The sequence below is a fragment of the Gouania willdenowi genome, chromosome 9 (genome assembly GCF_900634775.1).
Source record: "Gouania willdenowi chromosome 9, fGouWil2.1, whole genome shotgun sequence".
Lineage (NCBI taxonomy): Eukaryota > Metazoa > Chordata > Actinopteri > Blenniiformes > Gobiesocidae > Gouania > Gouania willdenowi.
This window is the reverse complement of record NC_041052.1, coordinates 20,269,423-20,289,485: the sequence shown is the minus strand read 5'-3', so window position 1 is coordinate 20,289,485 and position 20,063 is coordinate 20,269,423. Positions and strand designations below refer to the sequence as shown.

At 37.2% G+C, this 20,063-nt stretch overlaps 2 protein-coding genes across 4 annotated transcripts in view; both read left to right on the top strand.

Moving 5' to 3' along the window:
- Positions 1–119: 119 nt before the first annotated feature.
- On the top strand, positions 120–8,089 carry arsk (arylsulfatase family, member K). Its single transcript, XM_028457851.1, has 8 exons — positions 120–304; positions 2,011–2,140; positions 2,223–2,382; positions 3,520–3,802; positions 3,891–4,062; positions 5,065–5,289; positions 5,372–5,587; positions 7,628–8,089. The coding sequence occupies exons 1-8, from the start codon at positions 203–205 to the stop codon at positions 7,900–7,902; spliced, it is 1,563 nt and encodes a 520-aa protein (XP_028313652.1). The 5' UTR covers positions 120–202; the 3' UTR covers positions 7,903–8,089.
- A 448-nt stretch (positions 8,090–8,537) lies between these two features.
- Positions 8,538–20,063, top strand: part of skic3 (SKI3 subunit of superkiller complex) — a 29,197-nt gene continuing 17,671 nt past the window's right edge. Inside the window, exons 1-21 of one of the 3 annotated variants that reach the window (XM_028457249.1) lie at positions 8,538–8,567; positions 9,144–9,233; positions 9,327–9,470; positions 11,502–11,593; positions 11,687–11,762; positions 11,866–12,012; positions 12,169–12,267; positions 12,379–12,487; positions 12,571–12,711; positions 13,679–13,777; positions 13,908–14,029; positions 14,177–14,263; positions 14,350–14,453; positions 14,549–14,675; positions 14,846–15,025; positions 15,325–15,449; positions 15,535–15,785; positions 15,881–15,983; positions 16,701–16,883; positions 16,995–17,145; positions 17,221–17,299. In XM_028457249.1, the coding sequence (XP_028313050.1) occupies positions 9,144–9,233; positions 9,327–9,470; positions 11,502–11,593; positions 11,687–11,762; positions 11,866–12,012; positions 12,169–12,267; positions 12,379–12,487; positions 12,571–12,711; positions 13,679–13,777; positions 13,908–14,029; positions 14,177–14,263; positions 14,350–14,453; positions 14,549–14,675; positions 14,846–15,025; positions 15,325–15,449; positions 15,535–15,785; positions 15,881–15,983; positions 16,701–16,883; positions 16,995–17,145; positions 17,221–17,299 (2,509 nt within the window). In that variant the 5' untranslated portion in view covers positions 8,538–8,567. Of the gene's footprint in view, positions 8,568–8,792; positions 8,832–9,003; positions 9,023–9,143; positions 9,234–9,326; positions 9,471–11,501; positions 11,594–11,686; positions 11,763–11,865; positions 12,013–12,168; positions 12,268–12,378; positions 12,488–12,570; positions 12,712–13,678; positions 13,778–13,907; positions 14,030–14,176; positions 14,264–14,349; positions 14,454–14,548; positions 14,676–14,845; positions 15,026–15,324; positions 15,450–15,534; positions 15,786–15,880; positions 15,984–16,700; positions 16,884–16,994; positions 17,146–17,220; positions 17,300–20,063 lie in introns of those variants that run through there. The other 2 variants (XM_028457246.1, XM_028457247.1) reach the window with 2 other exon arrangements.

Sequence of the window (20,063 nt, the reverse complement as noted above, 5' to 3'; positions counted from 1 at the left end):
TAATCTCAGTACGGAGGTAAACTCAGTACGTGACACCGTCACACACAAAAAAAAAAAAAACATACGCTTATTTTGAAAGGGTAACCCGGATATGATATCACTATGTTGTTAAAGACATATTTCTGTGGTCAGAAGCTGCGTAAAGACAAGAGGAACATACGTGGTGAATATTCCACCAAAGAGGAGAATAGTAGTTTAAAGGATGTTTATTTTGTTTATAATTTTTCTTTTTCAAAACAACCATCGAAGTTATTGCCAAAATGCTAGCAGAGTTAACATTGTACTGGTGATGACTGATGCACTTGTGAGTATGAAGTTCAATATTCCCTGTTCTATATATATATATATATATATATATATATATATATATATATTTTTTTTTTAACTTCTTTTCATAGGAATCTTGTACTTTATACAATGAACAAGGTCGACTTATAATAACAAGCTCATCAACATGCTTTAATTCAGTTGTTGATTTTAGTTGGTTTAATCAAAACTTCAAATACACAAACCTTTCAAGGTGAAATACATTACATGCTTTTCACATAACAGTCATTCTCTGCTGCTCCTTTTGATAATTGATAAATATATCTTTAATTACTTAAAGATAAAATATATATATCGAAATCAATAACATTCTAAATCAATTGATCCAGTGAATCAAGCAGATGTGTACTCAAGTACAAGTGAAAAGTAGCTGAAATAAATAATACTGAAAGTAAAAATGACTAGTTATTTTCACCGCCACGTTAATTTTATTTATTTATTTATTCTTAACTTTATTTGAGTTTTAACATTTTACATGTGACACACTAAGACAGGGAAATACATACAAATACAGTACTTAGTCCAGAGTTCATTCTAAACACAACTAGACCTTGACAAACAAACACAGAACAACAAAATACACAACACTAACAATGAGGCTATTGACATCGTAGTCAAATATCCACAATTTAGCCACAAACCAAATGAGTTTAAGCCACAAACTAATTGAGTCCTATGTTTATTTTTGGTAATAAACCTTGCCACGGTACCCTTGTAAACATCTCACATTGTCAAAATGTACAGTTCTTTTTTTTTTTTTTTTTTTTTTTTAATCAAATAAAACCAATGACTTTAATTCAAAATAAAACAAAATTATCAGGCTCTAACTGAGAAAATAACCTGCATTCAGTGCTGTTTTGGCGCGGTGCATTACGTTTAATCTGGTTGGTCGACAATGATGTGAGCATTTCATTGTTGATAGATTACACAGTAACGGTTGGGTGTATGCATGTAATAAAATACTTTACGTCTTTTAAAATGTACTTAAGTACAAGTAAAATTACTGATTTAGAAATATACTCAAAAAATGTACAAGTATCCATAAAAGCAAGAATAGAATAAAATTTTACTTGACATTTAATTGGGGTGGGAGAAGAAGCCCCTTTTGTTTGTTTCAAAACAACATTTTTTAAATTTTCTGTTCCAGGTATTTCGTAGGGATGTCCCAATACAACTTTTTCACTTCCGATATTTAGATATTGCAGCCTTGGATATTGGCTGATACCGATATCGATCCGATACCATAACAGCACAAATCATGCATCCTTTTATGACTTATTTTGTAGTGTGGAATGTTAGAAAAGTCTTGATCAAGTGATGTCACTCAAACAGAGAACAATAGTGAGCAACAGTAGGTATGAGAAAAACTGACCCATTTGTTATTAACTACTTGGTTACATACATTTTAACTTTCAACATAATATCTACAGTATTCTACAATTGAATCAATATAATATATATCGGAGATTTTAGAAGCAGTCCGATAAAATCCGATAATCGTTTTCTGGCTGATATCAAACCGATATCTGATATCAATATCGGATCGGGACAGCCCTAGTTTTAAGTGCTTATCTAATAAGACATTGAAGTTATAAATGATGTGAAGGTTTTGAGAGGTTTGATGGCAAGTTTGAAATTCAGTCCTCAAATCTCACATTTCCAACTGTTCTATGATCTCTAAAGGACGGCAGATTGACCTTTGAACCTGGCAGCAGAGTTGTACACCTACCGTACGTGGACTATATGAGACAGCTGGGCACCACCTTCCTTAATGCTTACACTAATTCACCCATCTGTTGTCCCTCCAGGGCAGGTAAGTGGCATCGTTGGATACCCAGTTATCTCAGTTTACGTCAAAGAGTTGTCTTCAACTTGCAACGTTTTTTTATCCTCAGCGATGTGGAGTGGTCAGTTTGTTCATCTCACGCAGTCATGGAACAATTATAAGTGTTTGGAGGCAAATGCAACCACATGGATGGATTTGCTGGAGAAGAATGGATACCTGACAAAAAGGATGGGCAAACTGGATTACACCTCAGGGGGACACTCTGTCAGGTACCAAACTATTCATGTTCACCAAATCAATATGACATTTATCAGTCTAGTTCAGGGATGGGATCAATTGTAATTCTAATCGCGTGATTGATCATTAATTGCAACTATGACGTAAATTATAATTGTAAATGGAAAAACCTCTTGCTGATTTAATCATGTTTGAATTGAAATAATTCAGTTTGTAATTGTAATTGCTATGAAAATATCTATAAAAATTGTCAATTATAATTTAACGCAAAACTGGGGAACAATGTTCCAGTTCTATGTACAGTTCTACACATATGTAGTTAATAATCATTAGAATATGTTTCATATAAACCTTTCCCACACTTTATCATAAGAAAAAATAAATACATTGAAATCGTGGGGTATACTGCAGGGTTGGGATCAATTATAATCGTAATCGCGTAATTGATAATTAATTACAATTATGGCGTAATTATAATTGTAATTTTAAAAAATCTGTTGCTATCATAATCATAATGAAATTGTAATTTAGTTTAGATTATTGACTTTGTAATTGTGATTGCCATGAAAAATCTATAATAATTGTCAATTATAATTTAAAACTGGGGAACAATGTTACAGTTCAATGTACAGATTTACACATATGTAGTTAATAATTATGAAAATATGTTTCATATCAAGCTTTTCCTAATTTTACATTATATACATAAATAACACTGACACAAAAAAGGCTCAGACGCTGACACCAAAAATATTAAAACCTTTATTTTCATTGATTAGGAAGCCCAACAAGGTAACCAATAGATGTGAAACAAATTAGATGCTAACAGAAAGCTAACACAAGAGGAAGGTTAACTTTTATTAGGTTATTTATTTCAGGCTCAGTAATTGCGATTAATTGTAATTGAACTTTAGTCATTAAGAATGTAATTGTAAGTAACTTTCTGAGGATAAAAATAATTTTATCATTTAATTTTAATTGGGAAAAAACGCGGGTAACTGTAAATATAATTGAACATGGGTAATTAAAAACATAATTGTAACTTAAAAAATGTATTTGACCCCAACCCTGGTCTAATTACTTCCCACTTTCTACGAGAACGGTCTGAATAATCTTTCAGGTTTGTTTTTTCTCCCATGGTGTTGGTCGCCCTTTTCTATTTGCCAAAGCAATCGTGTTGAAGCCTGGACTCGTGATGTTCACTTCCTGCTGCGCCAAGAAGGCCGACCAGTGGCTGAGCTCGTTGGAAACATGTCGACTGTTAGGATCATGGAAGAAGACTGGACAACAGTTGATGATGCTGTGAAGTGGATCCAACAGACAGCTGCATCCTCACCGCAGCCGTTTGCGTTTTATCTGGGCCTCAACCTGCCTCACCCGTACAAAACGGAATCCCTGGGATCCACTGCAGGAGGATCCACGTTCCGTACCTCACCATACTGGCTGACAAAGGTGTTTTTTCCTCTTTTCTAATCCTTATTTCAATTTAAATGCACTTTTGATGTGGTTAAATTGACTTCCCATGTTCTTTTACAAATAGGTAGCTTCTGATTTAATTTCCATTCCTAAGTGGTTGCCTATGGCTGCGATGCACCCTGTTGATTACTACTCCACCTTCACCAAAAACTGCAGCGGTGCCTTTACTGTGGACGAGATCAAAAACATCCGTGCCTTCTATTATGCCATGTGTGCTGAAGCAGATGCAATGCTAGGTTAGTTAAAAACAACAATTCACAATTATCTCCAGGGTTGTGGGGTCAATGACATTTTTTTTTAATTTTTCAAAATGACGTCTTCAATTATCCGTATTTAGCCACAGCTCTATTATTTATTATTACGGTGACCAGCATTTTTTCCAATTGCAATTATTCTTTTTCCCCTGAAAGTGAAATACAGTTACGTTCTCAATTCATAAAGTTCAATTCAATTACTGAGCCTGAAGTAAATAACCCATTAAGACTTAACCTTCCTCTTGTGTTAGCTCTCTGTTAGCATCTCTTATGATAACAGGTTGGTTGTGACCCATGTTTTAAATCAGCTGTAAAATACGCTAACAAAATATATGATCTGTCATCCAATATTTCTTTCTCCGTCTCTTGTTTACCTTGTTAGGCTTCCTTATCCATGAAAATATTGGTATTTATATTTTTGGTATGTGCATCTGAGCCTTTTTTCTGTCAGTAAACCTCTTAATTAAATTTTTTTTAATGGTAAAATGATCCTCAAGAAAACTAACCGTGGGAAAACTTGATATGAAACATGTTTTATTGATTGTTAACTATAACTACGTACAGTATGTGTAAGTCATAGAACTGTAACACGTTTAATGTAATTGTAATTGACAGTTTTTATAAAGTTTCCATGCCAATTACAAATACAAAGTCAATGATCTGAACTCAATTACAATTCAATTACGAATACAACAGCAACATATTTTTTAAAATTTAAATTACAATTATAATTACATCACAATTGTAATTAATCATCAGTTATTGTGATTACAATTATAAAGGACCCAACCCTGGCTGCTATTATAAAGCTGAATTAAAATCACATTTATATACTGTTTTTGCTATTTTATTTCTACTTTTAACTAAAATACACTTGGTTTAATTTAAGGAATTATTTGTAATTTTGTCTGTGACATTTATCAGAAATAAAAAAAAAAGCCTCTTTATCTTTATGTTCTGCTTTTACTTCCTGTTCCTCTGCAGGTCAGGTGATTTCTGCTCTGAGAGACGCTGACTTACTCAAAAACACTGTTGTGATATTCACAGCCGATCACGGGGAATTGGCTATGGAACACCGGCAGTTCTATAAGATGTCGATGTTTGAGGGGAGCTCCCACGTACCGCTCCTTATCACGGGCCCGGGTTTAAAATCTGGTCTACAGCTCAACCAGCTCGTCTCTTTAGTAGATATCTACCCCACTGTGCTGGGTAAGAAGGCAGAATAAAGACAAAGATTTCAGGTCATCATTCGTGGCTTCGTGATGAATGACACTGAGCTTTTTTTCTTTAGACATTGCAAGGATTCCAGCTGTCAGTTATGTGAGTGGCCAATCCCTCCTTCCTCTGATTTCTGCATCGAATAATTCTACCAAGAAGGAACATCGTGATTGGGTGCTGAGTGAATATCATGGCTGCAATGCAAATTCCTCCACATACATGTTGAGAAGTGGACAGTGGAAATACATCACATATGGAAATGGACTTAGTGTCTCTCCACAACTCTTTGGCAAGTTCTTTTTGACATAATGTTAGAGAAACACCATTAATATTGTTCTCTTCTTTTGGTTTAGGCTGGCATTTCACTATCATTATTATGACATGACACCTGTTATTAGCATGAATAAGGTGTGATGAAGGCTGTCATTAAGTGTCATTTGTTACACTAACCCCTAACCCTTTGTTACACTAACCCCTAACCCTTTGTTACACTAACCCCTAACCCTTTGTTATACTAACCCTTTGTTACACTAACCCCTAACCCTTTGCTACACTAACCCCTAACCCTTTGTTACACTAACCCCTAACCCTTTGTTATACTAACCCTTTGTTACACTAACCCCTAACCCTTTGTTACACTAACCCCTAACCCTTTGTTACACTAACCCCTAACCCTTTGTTACACTAACCCCTAACCCTTTGTTACACAAACCCCTAACCCTTTGTTACACTAACCCCTAACCCTTTGTTACACTAACCCCTAACCCTTTGTTACACTAACCCCTAACCCTTTGTTACACTAACCCCTAACCCTTTGTTATACTAACCCTTTGCTACACTAACCCCTAACCCTTTGTTACACTAACCCCTAACCCTTTGTTACACAAACCCCTAACCCTTTGTTACACTAACCCCTAACCCTTTGTTACACTAACCCCTAACCCTTTGTTACACTAACCCCTAACCCTTTGTTATACTAACCCCTAACCCAGGGGTGGACTGGGACAAAAATTCATCCCAGGCATTTTCTGTCTAGACCATTCCACTATATTATCAGTGACACCATGTAGAAATTGTTTTTAAGTCAGTGATGCTCAACATGTTAATTATTATTCCCCCAGAAAATCTTAAATATGGGAAACATTTTAACCCCTTTTAATGTATGTATTTCCTTTGCCCATTTTGCAACTGCCTTTGTCCCATTTTTGTCCCTTTTCAAAAATTTCTGATACTTTTTTCAGACTTTAGCTACCGTTTGTTAATAAATATCCCTTTTTTCTATTTTTTGCCCATTTTTGCTAGGTCTTTTTGACATGTATCAAATTTTTGTCCTTTCTTTAATGTTTTTGGCCACTTTTCATTCAAATAGGCTAACTTTTGCCCAATAAATACCACGTTTCCTTTTTTTCCCTACATTTTACCTCTTTTTGTTACACATTTGTGCCGTTTTTCACTATTGTTTGCCACATTTTGCACATTTAATCTACCCATTGCCATTACATACCATCTGGTTCCTCTTTATTTGCCCATTTTTGGCCAATCTTGAATGCTTTTGACCCATTTTAGTTACTTTTCTAAAATCGTCCCGATACTTTTTCATTTCCGATATGATACCGAAATTGCAGCCTTTTTTATTTTTATTTTTTCTTTCTCTTTTCTTTAATAAAAAAAAAAAAAAAATTACTTATTTTTTTAGTGTGGAATGTTAGAAAAGGCTTAATCAAGTGATGTTTCTCAAACAGAGAACAATAGTCAGCAATAGTAGGTATGAGAAAAACTGACCCATTTATTATTAACCAACTGGTTACATACATTTCAACCTTCAACATAAATCTACAGTATTCTACAATTGAATCAAATAAATGAAAAAATAATTTAATTTTTATTTATTTTTTAATCTGAAAATCCGGAAATTTGAATCCGATATCCGATTATTATTTTCAGGCTAATATCGGACCGATATCCGATGTCGATATCGGATCGGGACACCCCCTACCATTTTCTTGCCATGTTTTGCCACTTTTGGAAATTTTTTGCCTACCTGTTACCATGTCTGCCTCCAATTGCTCGTAAAAAAATAAAAAAATACAAAATACAAAAAAACTTAGCAGACCAGCCTGACTAAATTTGGGTCGACAGCCCACCGGGCATCGTCAAAGGTGTCAAAGGTGTCATAATTTAGCTAAAGTTGTCATCATTTAGCAAACGATACTTAATGACAGCCTTTATGACACCTTATTCATTCTAATGACAGATAATGACAGTGTAATGTCAGCCTTCTGTACAAAACTTCAAGTAAAGTGTTTCTCTTCTTTTTCTTTCTCTTCAGATCTTAGACACGACCAGGATGAACTTCACAACGTGGTTCACAGGTTTCCAGATGTGCAGACGCATCTGGAAAAGCTCCTGCAGAGCATCATAGACTATCCAAAGGTCTCCGCTGATGTTCATCTCTACAACAGAAAAGCATTTAGTGCGTGGCATCAGAGTCTAGGGTCAAACTACAGCCAGGTTATTGCTAATCTTAGGTGGCATGTCGACTGGCAAAAAGATGTGTTGTTCAATGAGCGAGCTATTGACCATTGGTTGTATGGTCTGTCGTAACAATGGAAGGTTTCTTTGTTGCTTATCTGTAAACTGGTTATTTTTTCAAGCTGTACTTAATCAAATAATTGCTGTGACGCATCTTTTACAATAAAAGAGCGCCTGATAGCTTTTATGGAAAGTAAATGTGTTCAATGCACAAATAAAACACATTAAATACGATATATATTTGCTAAATGTTTACTTTTACACCAACTTTCTAATATATATATATATATTGTCTTTGTTTCAATCATTTCAAAGTTTCTGATTAAAGTATTCAATTTTCTTAAGTGTGTGGTTTCACTTTTCTATATTAAATTAAATATTAAAAACAGGACAAAGCAATAATTAGTATATAAAGATATTTAGATTGTCACATAAATTATCATGTTCAATACAAACCATTGTTTTTATTAATGTATTAAAAAAACGTATTTGTTTTATAATTATGGGTGTTTGAAATGTTTCTTCATTTGTATATCAAATACTGCACTTAAACAGTATTATGACTGGAATAAAAATGACAACTGAGTACACAAATAAATCCCTAAAATATTGAACATTTTTGTTCATTTGTGTTTATTACCCGTTGTCACGTACTGAGATTGTATCTGAGCATGCGCACTACTGGAAAATACAATTTTACTACTTCCGCTGTGCTGAGACGTTCATTCAATTTCAAAGTAAATATTTGGCATAAAATGTACTTCACTGACGAATAACTTGCTGAAATATTTAAAATTCATTATTATACTTCTTAATACACAATATTATGTGAATAACAACAAAGATATCATTGTAGTCTCAGTATGACAATTTGTGCATAGTAATTCCAGCACGGTACAAACTTTGCGTATCTCAGCGTTAAGGGTTTTATTTTGAAAGTTAAATATTTGCTGCCACTTTCACTTCCGTGTCGTATGGTGTGCAAGTTGGAAAGGCAAACAGTGAGTTTAATACTTTTACATATTTATTTAAATACTACTTGGTAGGTAGTCTGGTTAACACTAACAGTCAAGGGTCTGCTCGGTGTGAATTTTTGAAAAATAGTGTTGTTAAACTGCCAGCTAGTGCTAAACTTTAGCATCACTGCTAACAGTCAGCTAACAATACGTGCTAATTTTGACCTGAAATTAAAGTAGGAAATGTAATACTAAATGATTGTCATATATTATTCAGATAGCTGTTTACATTATTTTATTCGTTGCTATGCTTAATTGCGTGGGGCTATTTATTTTAATGTTTATCCTTGTTTACAGATGTCAAGTAAAGAAGTGAAAGCTGCACTTAAAAGTGCTCGAGAGGCCATTAAAAACAAGGAGTTTAAAGAGGCTCTTAAACACTGCAAGGTAAGGTATCTTACATGTTTATTAGTGTCACTGATCTGATATGGTCATGGGGGAGATTGTCGAGGTATTGTTGCTTTTTTCTTGTGATTGCAGACTGTCCTGAAAGTTGAGAAGACCAATTACAATGCCTGGGTTTTCATTGGTTTGGCAGCCAGTGAACTGGACCAACCAGATCAATCACAGTCAGCTTATAAAAAGGCTGTGGAGCTGGAGCCTGACCAGCTACTGGCCTGGCAGGTAAGATGGACCTGCAGTCCTCTGAAAGGGAGAACATGCAAATTCCAAAACACTGCCTGCATAGGGCTAAACCCAGGGTCTTTGTCTTTCCAGAAGGCAGCCCTTTGCTTTTGTTATGTTATCTACAAATAACTGAAACATAAATAAAACAACAACAATCACTCCGATATATTAAAAGGTTAGATCATAATACATTAAATCACTTATGACATGCAAAAAGCAACAGAATGACAAAAATGTGCAAAGACATTAAAATTACACAAAGTGACTCCAACAATATACAAAATGACCAACAAAATTCACATGACTCCAGTCACACACAAAATCAACACAAAAGTAGATAAACATTTACAAAATGACAGCGAAGGAATAAGAAATAACAACTGAAAGATACAAAAATCATACAAAGAATGCTCACATTCTTCATTGTTCTAAGGGCCTATACTACGAATCTAGATTGGAAATAATCTCCGTGAGCTGGCTTGAACTAACCAAACATTCCCTGTCAGACAGGAGCTGTACTACGAACTTCGTTCAAAACACGCTGATTTAAGCCATGTACCCTCGGTATGTGTGCGTGCACATAAAGGGGGTGGAGATTGTATTTCTGACCAATCAGTGGAGATCCTGGCAGATTGAGTGTCTTTACAATGAATGGAGGAACATCTTATCATCTTAAACAAATATAATGAATATAAATCCATGATGACAGTGAAGAGCAACAGTGTTAGTGCAGTGTGCAGCAGGAGGCGGAGCTTTTATACTCGCTTAGCTCTGATCCACTTCATAACTTGGTCCCGACCGGGTTGCTTAAGTTTAAAATGATGAATAATTAAAATCCATAATTCAGACCAAAGACAACACTGTTGTTACAGAAAAGGTAGGTATGAAAGAACTCAGGCAGGAAGCTGCTGACACTGTGAATGCGTAAAAGCTCTCTGATCAGTTTCCCTTTATTACAGTACACACGTTTTTCGATTCAAGACCTATTTATCACACACACACTGGGATGACAGTACATTGTTTAACTGTATGTTCCTGCTGATGGTGTCAGCCTCAGCGTTGAATGAATGAATGAATGATTTCAGCCGTCCGTGCATACGATTGACACACAGGCTTCATCAGATGACTGTAAATCAGTCTATTAGATATAAATCTATGTATTTCCTAAAGGATGTCATCTGTAAATGAAAGGATTGCATTTATCATTAATAATCTTCTTTCCTAAACTCAGCTGTCAGATATGTACCAAACAGGATTATCTATCAATGGGCTGGTCGTTTTCTAAGATATCTGATTGGTCAGGAGGCGGGGCTTTAGTACTCGCTAAGATTCTAGCCAGAGCAAAACCTGCTGCCTACCAGGTTAGCCGTTCAGCATTAATTGCCATAGTGATTAAGCTCCAGCGAGCTTCGTAGTCCAGCACACACTGATTAAATCCTGGAAGTTAGCGCGATAAGAGGTAATCTAGATTATTAGTATACCCCCTAAATGCTTACATGAATAATGATAATGTGGGGCTGAGTTACGAGAGTTACAGTTTTGTGGCCCCTAACTGTGATAAATTGGTAAATTTGCAGTTAGATAACAGGGTTTAAAACCTACTGGCAGTTACAGATTTTAAATAATATGGTAATTGAATTAAATTTTAAATATTAAATAATAAAATGTTTTTCTCAATTATTTTCCTCCAATTTCTTTTTTCTAGTCTTACTAATATTTGCTTATTATATATATATTTTTTTATTTTTAAGCCTTAAAATACATAAAAAACAATGGGCTTCCGTGCTCCTCAGAGGTAAAACTAAGAAAACGAATGTATGTTCTATCTTTGTAATTTGCTTAAGTTAATAGTTTATAAATGTGATACCTAAATGAACAGCCTGCTTATAGCAGCTGGTTGACTGATTTAAATGCTTTTGCATGCTATTATCACACAGTTGGTTAGTTTTACAAAAATAATAATAAAAAAAAATTGCATCTTTCATTTTATTATGTTAAAAATTGTTTTTTTTTTTTATTTCTGTATAGGGTTTGGCAAACCTTTATGAAAAGGTTGATCAATGGGATTTCAAAGCTGAGCTGCCAAATATGTATCAAAAGCTTATTGAGCTGTATGCAAGGTAAGATCTGTGATTGATTACACTTTTTTGATGGTGAATGTAGTCGAGACAATCATTCCATAGGTGACTTTTCCTTCTCTTATTAATTCACAGCTCGGATAAAACCAAATGTTATGAGATGGTGAAAAAGCTTTGTGATATTTATGAATCTGATAAAGAAAATTCAAAGGTAAGCAGGCCATATCATATACTGTATATATTATGTATGAATAAATAAATACCATGCTATTTGACATCTTTCAAATTATAAATATGTATGTTTGTGCACACAGTTGGCAAAGGTTTGGCTGCAGCTCATTCAAGTAAAGGAGGAGGAGCCTGAGAATAAGAAGGAGTTGGTTGAGCTGTTGCAGCGGATGACGCAGCTCTTTACAGACTGCTTTACGGATGGCGAGTTGGACAATACATTTCATCAGAATGTAATACTTTTTTCTTGATCTCCAAACCGTTGAAAAGTTTGGAATGTTTTTGTCTATTGGTTTTCACTGCTGTAAATCTAGTAGAAAACAATTTTCCAAGGATCTCAACACCTAACATCAGTCATTTATGTTTGGTGACGTGTTTTTGGTCATCAGTTAATTACAGCATTTGAAAAAGCCATGGCGTTAATGGATCCAGTTCCAGGTGACGATCACAAGAAGATCTCAGCTAACTTTGTGGAATGTCTTTCAAAAGTAAGAATAAGTTTTCTCATGTGTATATCACAAAAAGATCAAACAAACATAAATCCTGTCATGGTACCTAAATAAATTGTGTAAAAAAAAAGTTATGTGCTCTCACTGTAGCTGCCACAAGAAGAAGTGAAAATGAAAGAGGTGTGCCAGTCTGTGCTCTTGCTCTACCCCAACCAAAGTTATCCTCTAGAGGTCCTTTGCTCTCACTACCTGACCACCGGTAAAACACATTCTCTCTGTCATTAAAACCTCAAATTCTACATCAACAAAGTAACTAGGTACATGCTATATTTGTATTTGAAGGTAACATGACTGAGGATGCAGTTAGCTGTTTCTCCCAGTTGCTGGAGCTTTCCCCCAACAATGGATTAGGTCATCTGGGTTTGGGCACCAAAGCACTTGAAGAATCAAGATTTGAAGATGCCATTAAGAGCCTCACACAAGGTTAGTCTTCTTTTTTGCATGTTTCGGAGCCTGTACTACGAAGCTAGATTAGTGAAGCCTGGATTTATCTCCGTTAGCGGGCTCCACCTAACCAAACATTGTCTGTCAGAGAAAAGCTGTACTACAAAGCGAGATATGAAGTCACTAAGTTAAGTGAGGTGATTTCAGCCTGGCTAATTGCGCACTCTTGTGACGGGGATGGAGAGTGCAACGTCAGACCAATCACAATCACAGGGAAATTGTGTTGAGCAATTTACGTCACAATTGAGGAGAAATTCTTTAAAAAAAAATAGAGAATTAAATTGTAGAAAAAGCAGCAAGTAATGAATGCAGGAATTGATTGAGTGTTAATACTTAAATTAGTGAGATTATATAAAAACAGACACTCATCAGTTTCACTTTTTCTTTTACCTTGTCTGCGTTCATACAGCTCAGCCTAAATCATAAGATGGTCAATATTTGTATTTTATATTATCCTACAGGACTGAGGCTCTCTGGGTCACCCAGAAAAAAACATGAGCAAATTCAAAAATTAATTAATTTATCGGACTGAAAGTTTCCTATAGGATGTCAACGGTAAATGAAAGGATTTCATTGATGTCTAAATATTTTCTCTCCTGTCAGCGTCACATCAGATCCACACAGTGACGTGTTCACAGAATGATCCTCCTTTTATTGGGCACGTCGTTTTCTAAGAGAACTGATAGTTCAGGAGGCTGGACTTTGTACTTGCTCCAGATCTTATCCAGAACAGAACCTGGTCCCGACCAGGTTTGGTGTTCAGCCTAGGTTACCATGGTGATTTAGCCCTGTAAGAAGTTATCCAGCTTTGTAGTACAGCACACATCGATTAAATCCCAGAAGTTAGCGTGATAAAAGGCAATCCAGCTTCGTAGTACAGGCCATAAAAGCAGTTAGATGTTTGTACATTAAGATTCACACCTAATGGCAATTCCTTTTTCAACAGGGTTAAAGAAAACAAGATTGAGTTTTGGGTGGCACAGTTTGGCCGAGGCGCAGTTTAAACTGCACAGATACTCTGACAGTCTGTACTCGTGTTCCCAAGGTATGTTTACTTTGATGTATGTTTAAATGATTCACCAATCCTGTACATAATTCTTTTCTGAATCATTTTCACCAATGGTTTGCACCTCTATCTGTAATAGAATGATTTTTACTGTGTGTATTTGTATCAGGGTTGAATGCGTGTGTCCCTGAGGATAAAGAGCTGAGAGTAAAACTACTGAGACTTAAACTGGAGGCTTCAGTGAGAAATGGAGAGAAGAGTGCAGATGAAGCTCTGGACACATTTTATTTGGTAATGAAAATGAAAAATAAGCCGTTTATGCTGTATTTCATTTGATGTTTGTGTGTGGAGTTTATTTGAGGGGTTTTTAAATTCACTATCGGGACCACTGAACATTTCTTTTAGAAACACACTAACAAATGTTTGTTTTTGTCTTAGATTCCAGAAACTGAAAAAGACCCAGTCCTATTAGCCTTTAAAGGACGAGCATTTATCATGAAAGGAAAGATTGAACAAGCTCTTAAGGTTGAAATTCTTCTCCAACTGACTTCTGCCTTCATGATATCATCAGATGTTATTAAATACACACATGTCTGGTTAATTTTTGCTAGGTGTCTTCAGAGTTGTTGGCCTCAAACCCAAACCTGGCACAGGGACTGGTTCTCAGAGGACTGGCACACATAGCTGAGGGTCAGCACAAGCTCGCAGAGCAGAGGTAAGGATGCTCTTTTTTTTAGATTTATTATCTTGTTCTCAGGGACAAAGTATTTACAAAATCTCCTATTACCACTTTGTGTTCTTTTTACTTAGTTTCCTCAGTGCTGTGAGCCAGAGCCCAGACTGTGCAGAGTATTATTTCTTGCTTGGACAGCTCTACTGGGACATGGGAGAGGAGACCCGGAAAGATCGCAGCAAAGCACACACACACCTACTAAAGGTTTCCTTTCATATTATTTTATGCTGTCCATGTATGAGCATGAGTCATAAATGACAATTAAAGTATTCTTGAATCCAAATGTTTATATGAATAAATCCACTTCACATTTTGAATTTTGTCTGAATTAAGTAGATAAATGGTTTGGATTTCAATAGTTCTTGTATTTTCAGGCGGCAAAGCTTGATCCCAACTTTGGCTCTGCGTTTCGATACCTTGGCCATTATTATCGAGTGGTGGCTAATGATAGTGCGCGTGCACAAGGTTGCTACAAGAAGGCTTTTCAGCTGAACAATGATGATGATGAGTCTGGAGCTGCCTCAGTTGATCTCAGTATGGGACAGGGAGATATGGTGAGTGGCTTAATTCGTTATGAAACACCCCTTACACCAGTGATTCTAAACTGGTGAGTCCCAGACCTGTACTGGGTGGGTTGCGGACAGCTGGTCAAAAAAAAAACATTTAAATCTTAATTTAGTTTGTTGAATTCTAAAAATAAAATGGATCGTGATTTAATGACTATGGCAAAATGTGGGTCCCAGAGTAAGACCAGTTGGGTACCCCTGCCTTAGGCCTTCACATTCACTTTGTCACAATCCAGGTTTTCTAAACTCCTAGTTTATGGATGTTTATTTCCTCTTGTTTGATGCAGGACACTGCTTTAGCAATACTTGAGTCAGTCATAGAGAAAGCCACTCCAGGCTCGGCTAAATGGGCCTGGATGAGACGTGGCCTTTACTACCTGAAGGTTGGGGAAAATCAACAAGCTATAGCTGAGTAAGATCTTGATTTTTTTTTTAAAAACATCTTTGATTATGTTTGAAGTGTTGAATGTAGCAATAATCATTTTGATTCGTTATAGTTTGCAGTCCGCTCTCAGAGCAGACCCAGAGGATTGGGTGAGCTGGGAGTGTTTAGGTGAGGCCTACCTGAACCGTAGGAGCTTTACAGCTGCACTGAAAGCCTTTGCTAAAGCCCATCAGCTCCATCCCAGCTCCATCTACAGCGTCTACCAGGCCGCTGCTATCAAACAGACTCTGGGCAAGTTTAAAGAAGCCGTTGCAGAGTACTTGTTGATCACAGAACACCAAGACTATGTTCCTGCCCTGAAAGGTGACCACAGTAATCTCAACACAGACTGTTCCAACAATCTTCTGGTTGTTGTTTTATGAACATTTTATGGACTAATTGATTTGTATACGGTTCAGGACTTGGGGAGTGCCAGTTGTCTTTAGCAAAAAGTTTAATGGAGGACTGCAGAGATGGAGGAGCTATTGACCTCATTCAGAAGTCCATTAACAACCTATTCAGGTAAAGTAACAGCCAAGCCCCAAAGGGAGCCTGCATTCAGTATTAGGGCTGGGCGATAGGGACCAAAATTATTTGATATTTTTTCTCAAAATGGAGATATACGATATAAATCTCGATCATTTTAATTCAAATGAAGTCTGACCAGAAAGACAATTCAGGATTAAAAAAGAACAATGAAAATACACAGAAAAACAAAAAAAGAGGTAAAAAAATGCACAATGAGACAGCAGAAATGCATAAAAGAACAAAAGGAGAAAAAACACACAATGGAACCACAAAAACACCAAACAATACACAAAACGACTCAGAAAGACATCCAAATTTACCAACGAATACACAAAAGAACTAAATACACCTTGGGACATTTATTAACAAACAGCTGCACAATATGCCACTTTTGGCTTTTTCTCCTCTAAGGGACAGCACGTGTGAGTGACTTGTGTAGTGTGGCTTGTTTAGGGGAAGGGTTGGGTTAGGACACAGTCAGTGATCCATCTAACTGTTCTGAAAAGGAGAGACAGCAGCGACTCGTAAAACAAGTATGTCAACAAAAAATAGGTTATGTAATAAATATATATATATATATATCAATGTAGGCAAAATTTTAATTTTCTATATTGCCAAAATAGAAATCTCAGTATATCGGCCCAGGCCTATTCAGTATTTTATACAGAGATCTTCATTATCCTCTATCGTTTCTCATTCTGTGATTCTCAGAGCTGTGCAGCTACGACCCGACCTATCGTGTTTGTGGAAGCTTCTGGGAGACGCCTGTACCACCGTTCACATCGTCTCTCCAAACAGAGCCCAGGTTCAGGTGCCAGCCTTACTGGTTGGGTTAGACCCCAACACTGAGATCCACATGCTAAATCAGACCCAGATTCTTAAAGTTGGTGAGAGGTAATACAGATATTAGCCTATCCCATCACTGCTCTGTCACACCAGTTGTTCATGAGGTCAGGTTCTAAGGTAGATATTAGATAATACAGTAGATGCTCATGTTTTCCACAGCTGCTACGTTCGAGCTCTGAAACTGATGCCTGAGGTCTCTAGCCTTTGGTATGACCTCGGCCTCAACTACTATCACCAGGCCAGCTCTCAAGTTTCCTGTACTGAGGGAGACAAAAAGGCTCCGTCAGTGGAGCTAGAGAAAGCCCAGCAGGTAAACAGTGTGTCACACATGTAAATATATTGTTTGTCTCACAGGTGGCTCTATTCCTTCTTTCTTTCTCTTCAGTGTTTAAAAAAGGCTATCATGATGGACAGTGGGAACCACAGCTACTGGAACGCACTGGGAGTTGTTTCCACTAACAAGGGTAACAAAATGCATCCTCTCCTAACTGTCCTACTACGCAGCTCTCACAATGCTGAAATCAACACTTTCCAGGATTTCCTGAGGTCCACAGTCTCCATGGTTTAATAAACACTCAGGGGCGGATTCACTAAAGTTTTAGGGGTATTAAAACGTGTGTCACTTCACTCGCTAATGAGGGGTACAAACCCCAGGGAATCAGGACTGCACACAATCCGCCCACAATCCATTTAGCACGTTTCCCTCTGATGAATATATAAAGTAGGCGGATCTCACAAGGGGCGTAAAAACATGGGAGTGGGAAATGCGAATAAATGAATGCAGTGGGCGCATTGCAATTCTTAAAATCTGGAACTGTTAATGGTGAGTGTTTTCTGCACCGAAAATAGTACGGCCCACATTCAGGCGCAAACTCACACAAAGATCATGGCTGCACTGAATATTGACACAAAACACAGCAGAGATGGAAAAAAAATGCTCCAGTTAACCTTTCTAGTATAAGAAAATAATTTAAATAAAACAATTGTCAAAATTTAACAGCCACTGAATAAGAAAATGCAGAGTAAAGTGTGTGTGAGGGAGAGAAAAGGCTGGACACTCGAGGCGGCACGTGTGGAGTCTGGTGTGGCTGCGGTGCAGAGGATGCTTTGTGCGGCGCTGTATGGATATCGCTCCAGACGCACCAGTGAGCTCCTGTGTTTTTCTCTCCATGTTTTCACTGTAAAACTCTCGTCACGTTGATAGCAGGAGTGTTAGGCCTGAATCAGCTGAGTAGCGTGCGTAATTTACGCAGCGATGTCAATATTCACATATGAGAGTGTGCGTGTGCTACTCAGGAGCTCAGACCTGCTGGATGAGGCTCAGTAGATAATCTTCAAATGGTGCTGATCAACTGATTGACAGACTGTTGCTGCATTAACTCAGATCAATGGCATCAACAGATCAATAGGACGGTTTCTGATCAAATCTGCCTGTTTCCACAGACTGATCAGAGCGAAGTTACAGGACCTAGCGGAGCACCCCCATTAACTCATTTAGTGCCAGCCATTTTCAGAATTTCTACCCCTCCAGTGCCAGCCACTTTTGAGCATTTTGACTGATTTTAAAGACCCACAGAATATTTTCTACTATGACTATCTGAAATCTGACACCAGATTCTGAAAGATTGAAGCCTCTACTTTCATCAAAGAAAACATTTGTTTCTGGCTCGTTTCGTTCTTTTGTAATCAGCTGTTGAATAGAGCAAGTTTTACACAAATCTTCAGTTTCAGAGCAAAAAGGTGAGAAAAAAGTCTTTTTGTAAAAAAAAAACCTTTCAGTGACTTTAAAGCTATTTTTTGCTTTAGTGACAACTCTAACATCTGAACATTGTTTCCTTAAATAAAACATTAAAAAAAAAAAATGACACTGGGCTTTTGATGGCAAAATTATTATTATTTTGCTATCTGGTTCAGAGTTGAATGTATTTCTTACTGTATTTTGGCGTTCCTCCAACTTTCTCTCCCGTCAGTCTGCACACATGTAACTTCCTCCCCGACATGCAGAGTGTCACTGCTTGCCCTGTTTTTTTATGGTTTTATCTCACCATCGCCACACTATCCAAGAGTTCCACACATGCTCTGGTCGAGTGTGCGCTGCTGGGAACGTCAACTCTCGTACGTAGCGCCATTTTCTGTTTTGTAAATGCCTTTCCTCTCTCCCTCTTAGCTCTGCTGAGCATGGATGAGCTGTCATCCAAAGGTGCGCTGCTACCTCCTACATGTCACCTATTATTTTGCTATCTGACTCACAGGCTGGGGGTATTTTGTACCCCCCTCCACATCCCCCCTCCTCCCCCTCCTCCCGACACGCAGGGATGACCCGTTTGGCCCGGTTAGTTGATGGCTTTATCTCACGATCACAACATTATCAATAATCCACTCAGGTCCACACATGTTCTGTGTTAGTATGTGGAGCTGTGAGCTGCTGGATACTTCACAATATCACTGTAGCGCCATAATCTCCCTCGTTCCTGCTTCTTCCTGCTTTGCTGGGGAGCATCAGTGGCTAATCTCTCATCTAAAGGTGTACTGCTGCCATTTTCGGGGCACAGTTGGTCACTACAACACCCCACTGCTTAGATATTGATGAGGGACCTCCGCCAGGGTGTTTTCTAGTAATCCCCGTGAAAAAACGCAAATGACGAGTTACAGTATCTCGTCAATGGCACTGAGTGAGTTAAATTAGGAGTAAAAAACAAATACCATTAGGTTTTAAAGTTGTTGTTGTTTTTGTTTTTTTTAAACATTTTTCTTTGTTCATTTAGTTTTCTACATTATTAAATGTTTGTGCAGCAGACAGAGAAGTCCACCAGTCTTCTATTGAACTACTTCAAATGTCATTTTGTGATTCTGTGCACTCACCTCTCCACATTGAATGAGCAAAATGTTCATTTGAATAGGGCGGTCTCAACCACGTCTATATGTGCACTATGCTTATAGGTGTGCAATGTTAGTGAATTCCCCACAGCAGTTGAAGAAACAGCGCCACCAAAGGATTTAAGGATCCACCTGGTTTACCACCCTTTATTTCAGATCTTTTTTGAAGTGTTTTGAGGCTATTGACCTATTGTTGCCCTGGCACAATAAATTCTGCAGATTTTAGATGTCCACAGCTGACGCACCTGAATTTGAATAAAGTCCCATCACACATCTCTGCAAAAAGCCTGTTAACAAATTTAATCAGGAAAATACCATGTGTGGACACCACTGATCAGAATTGATCAGTTA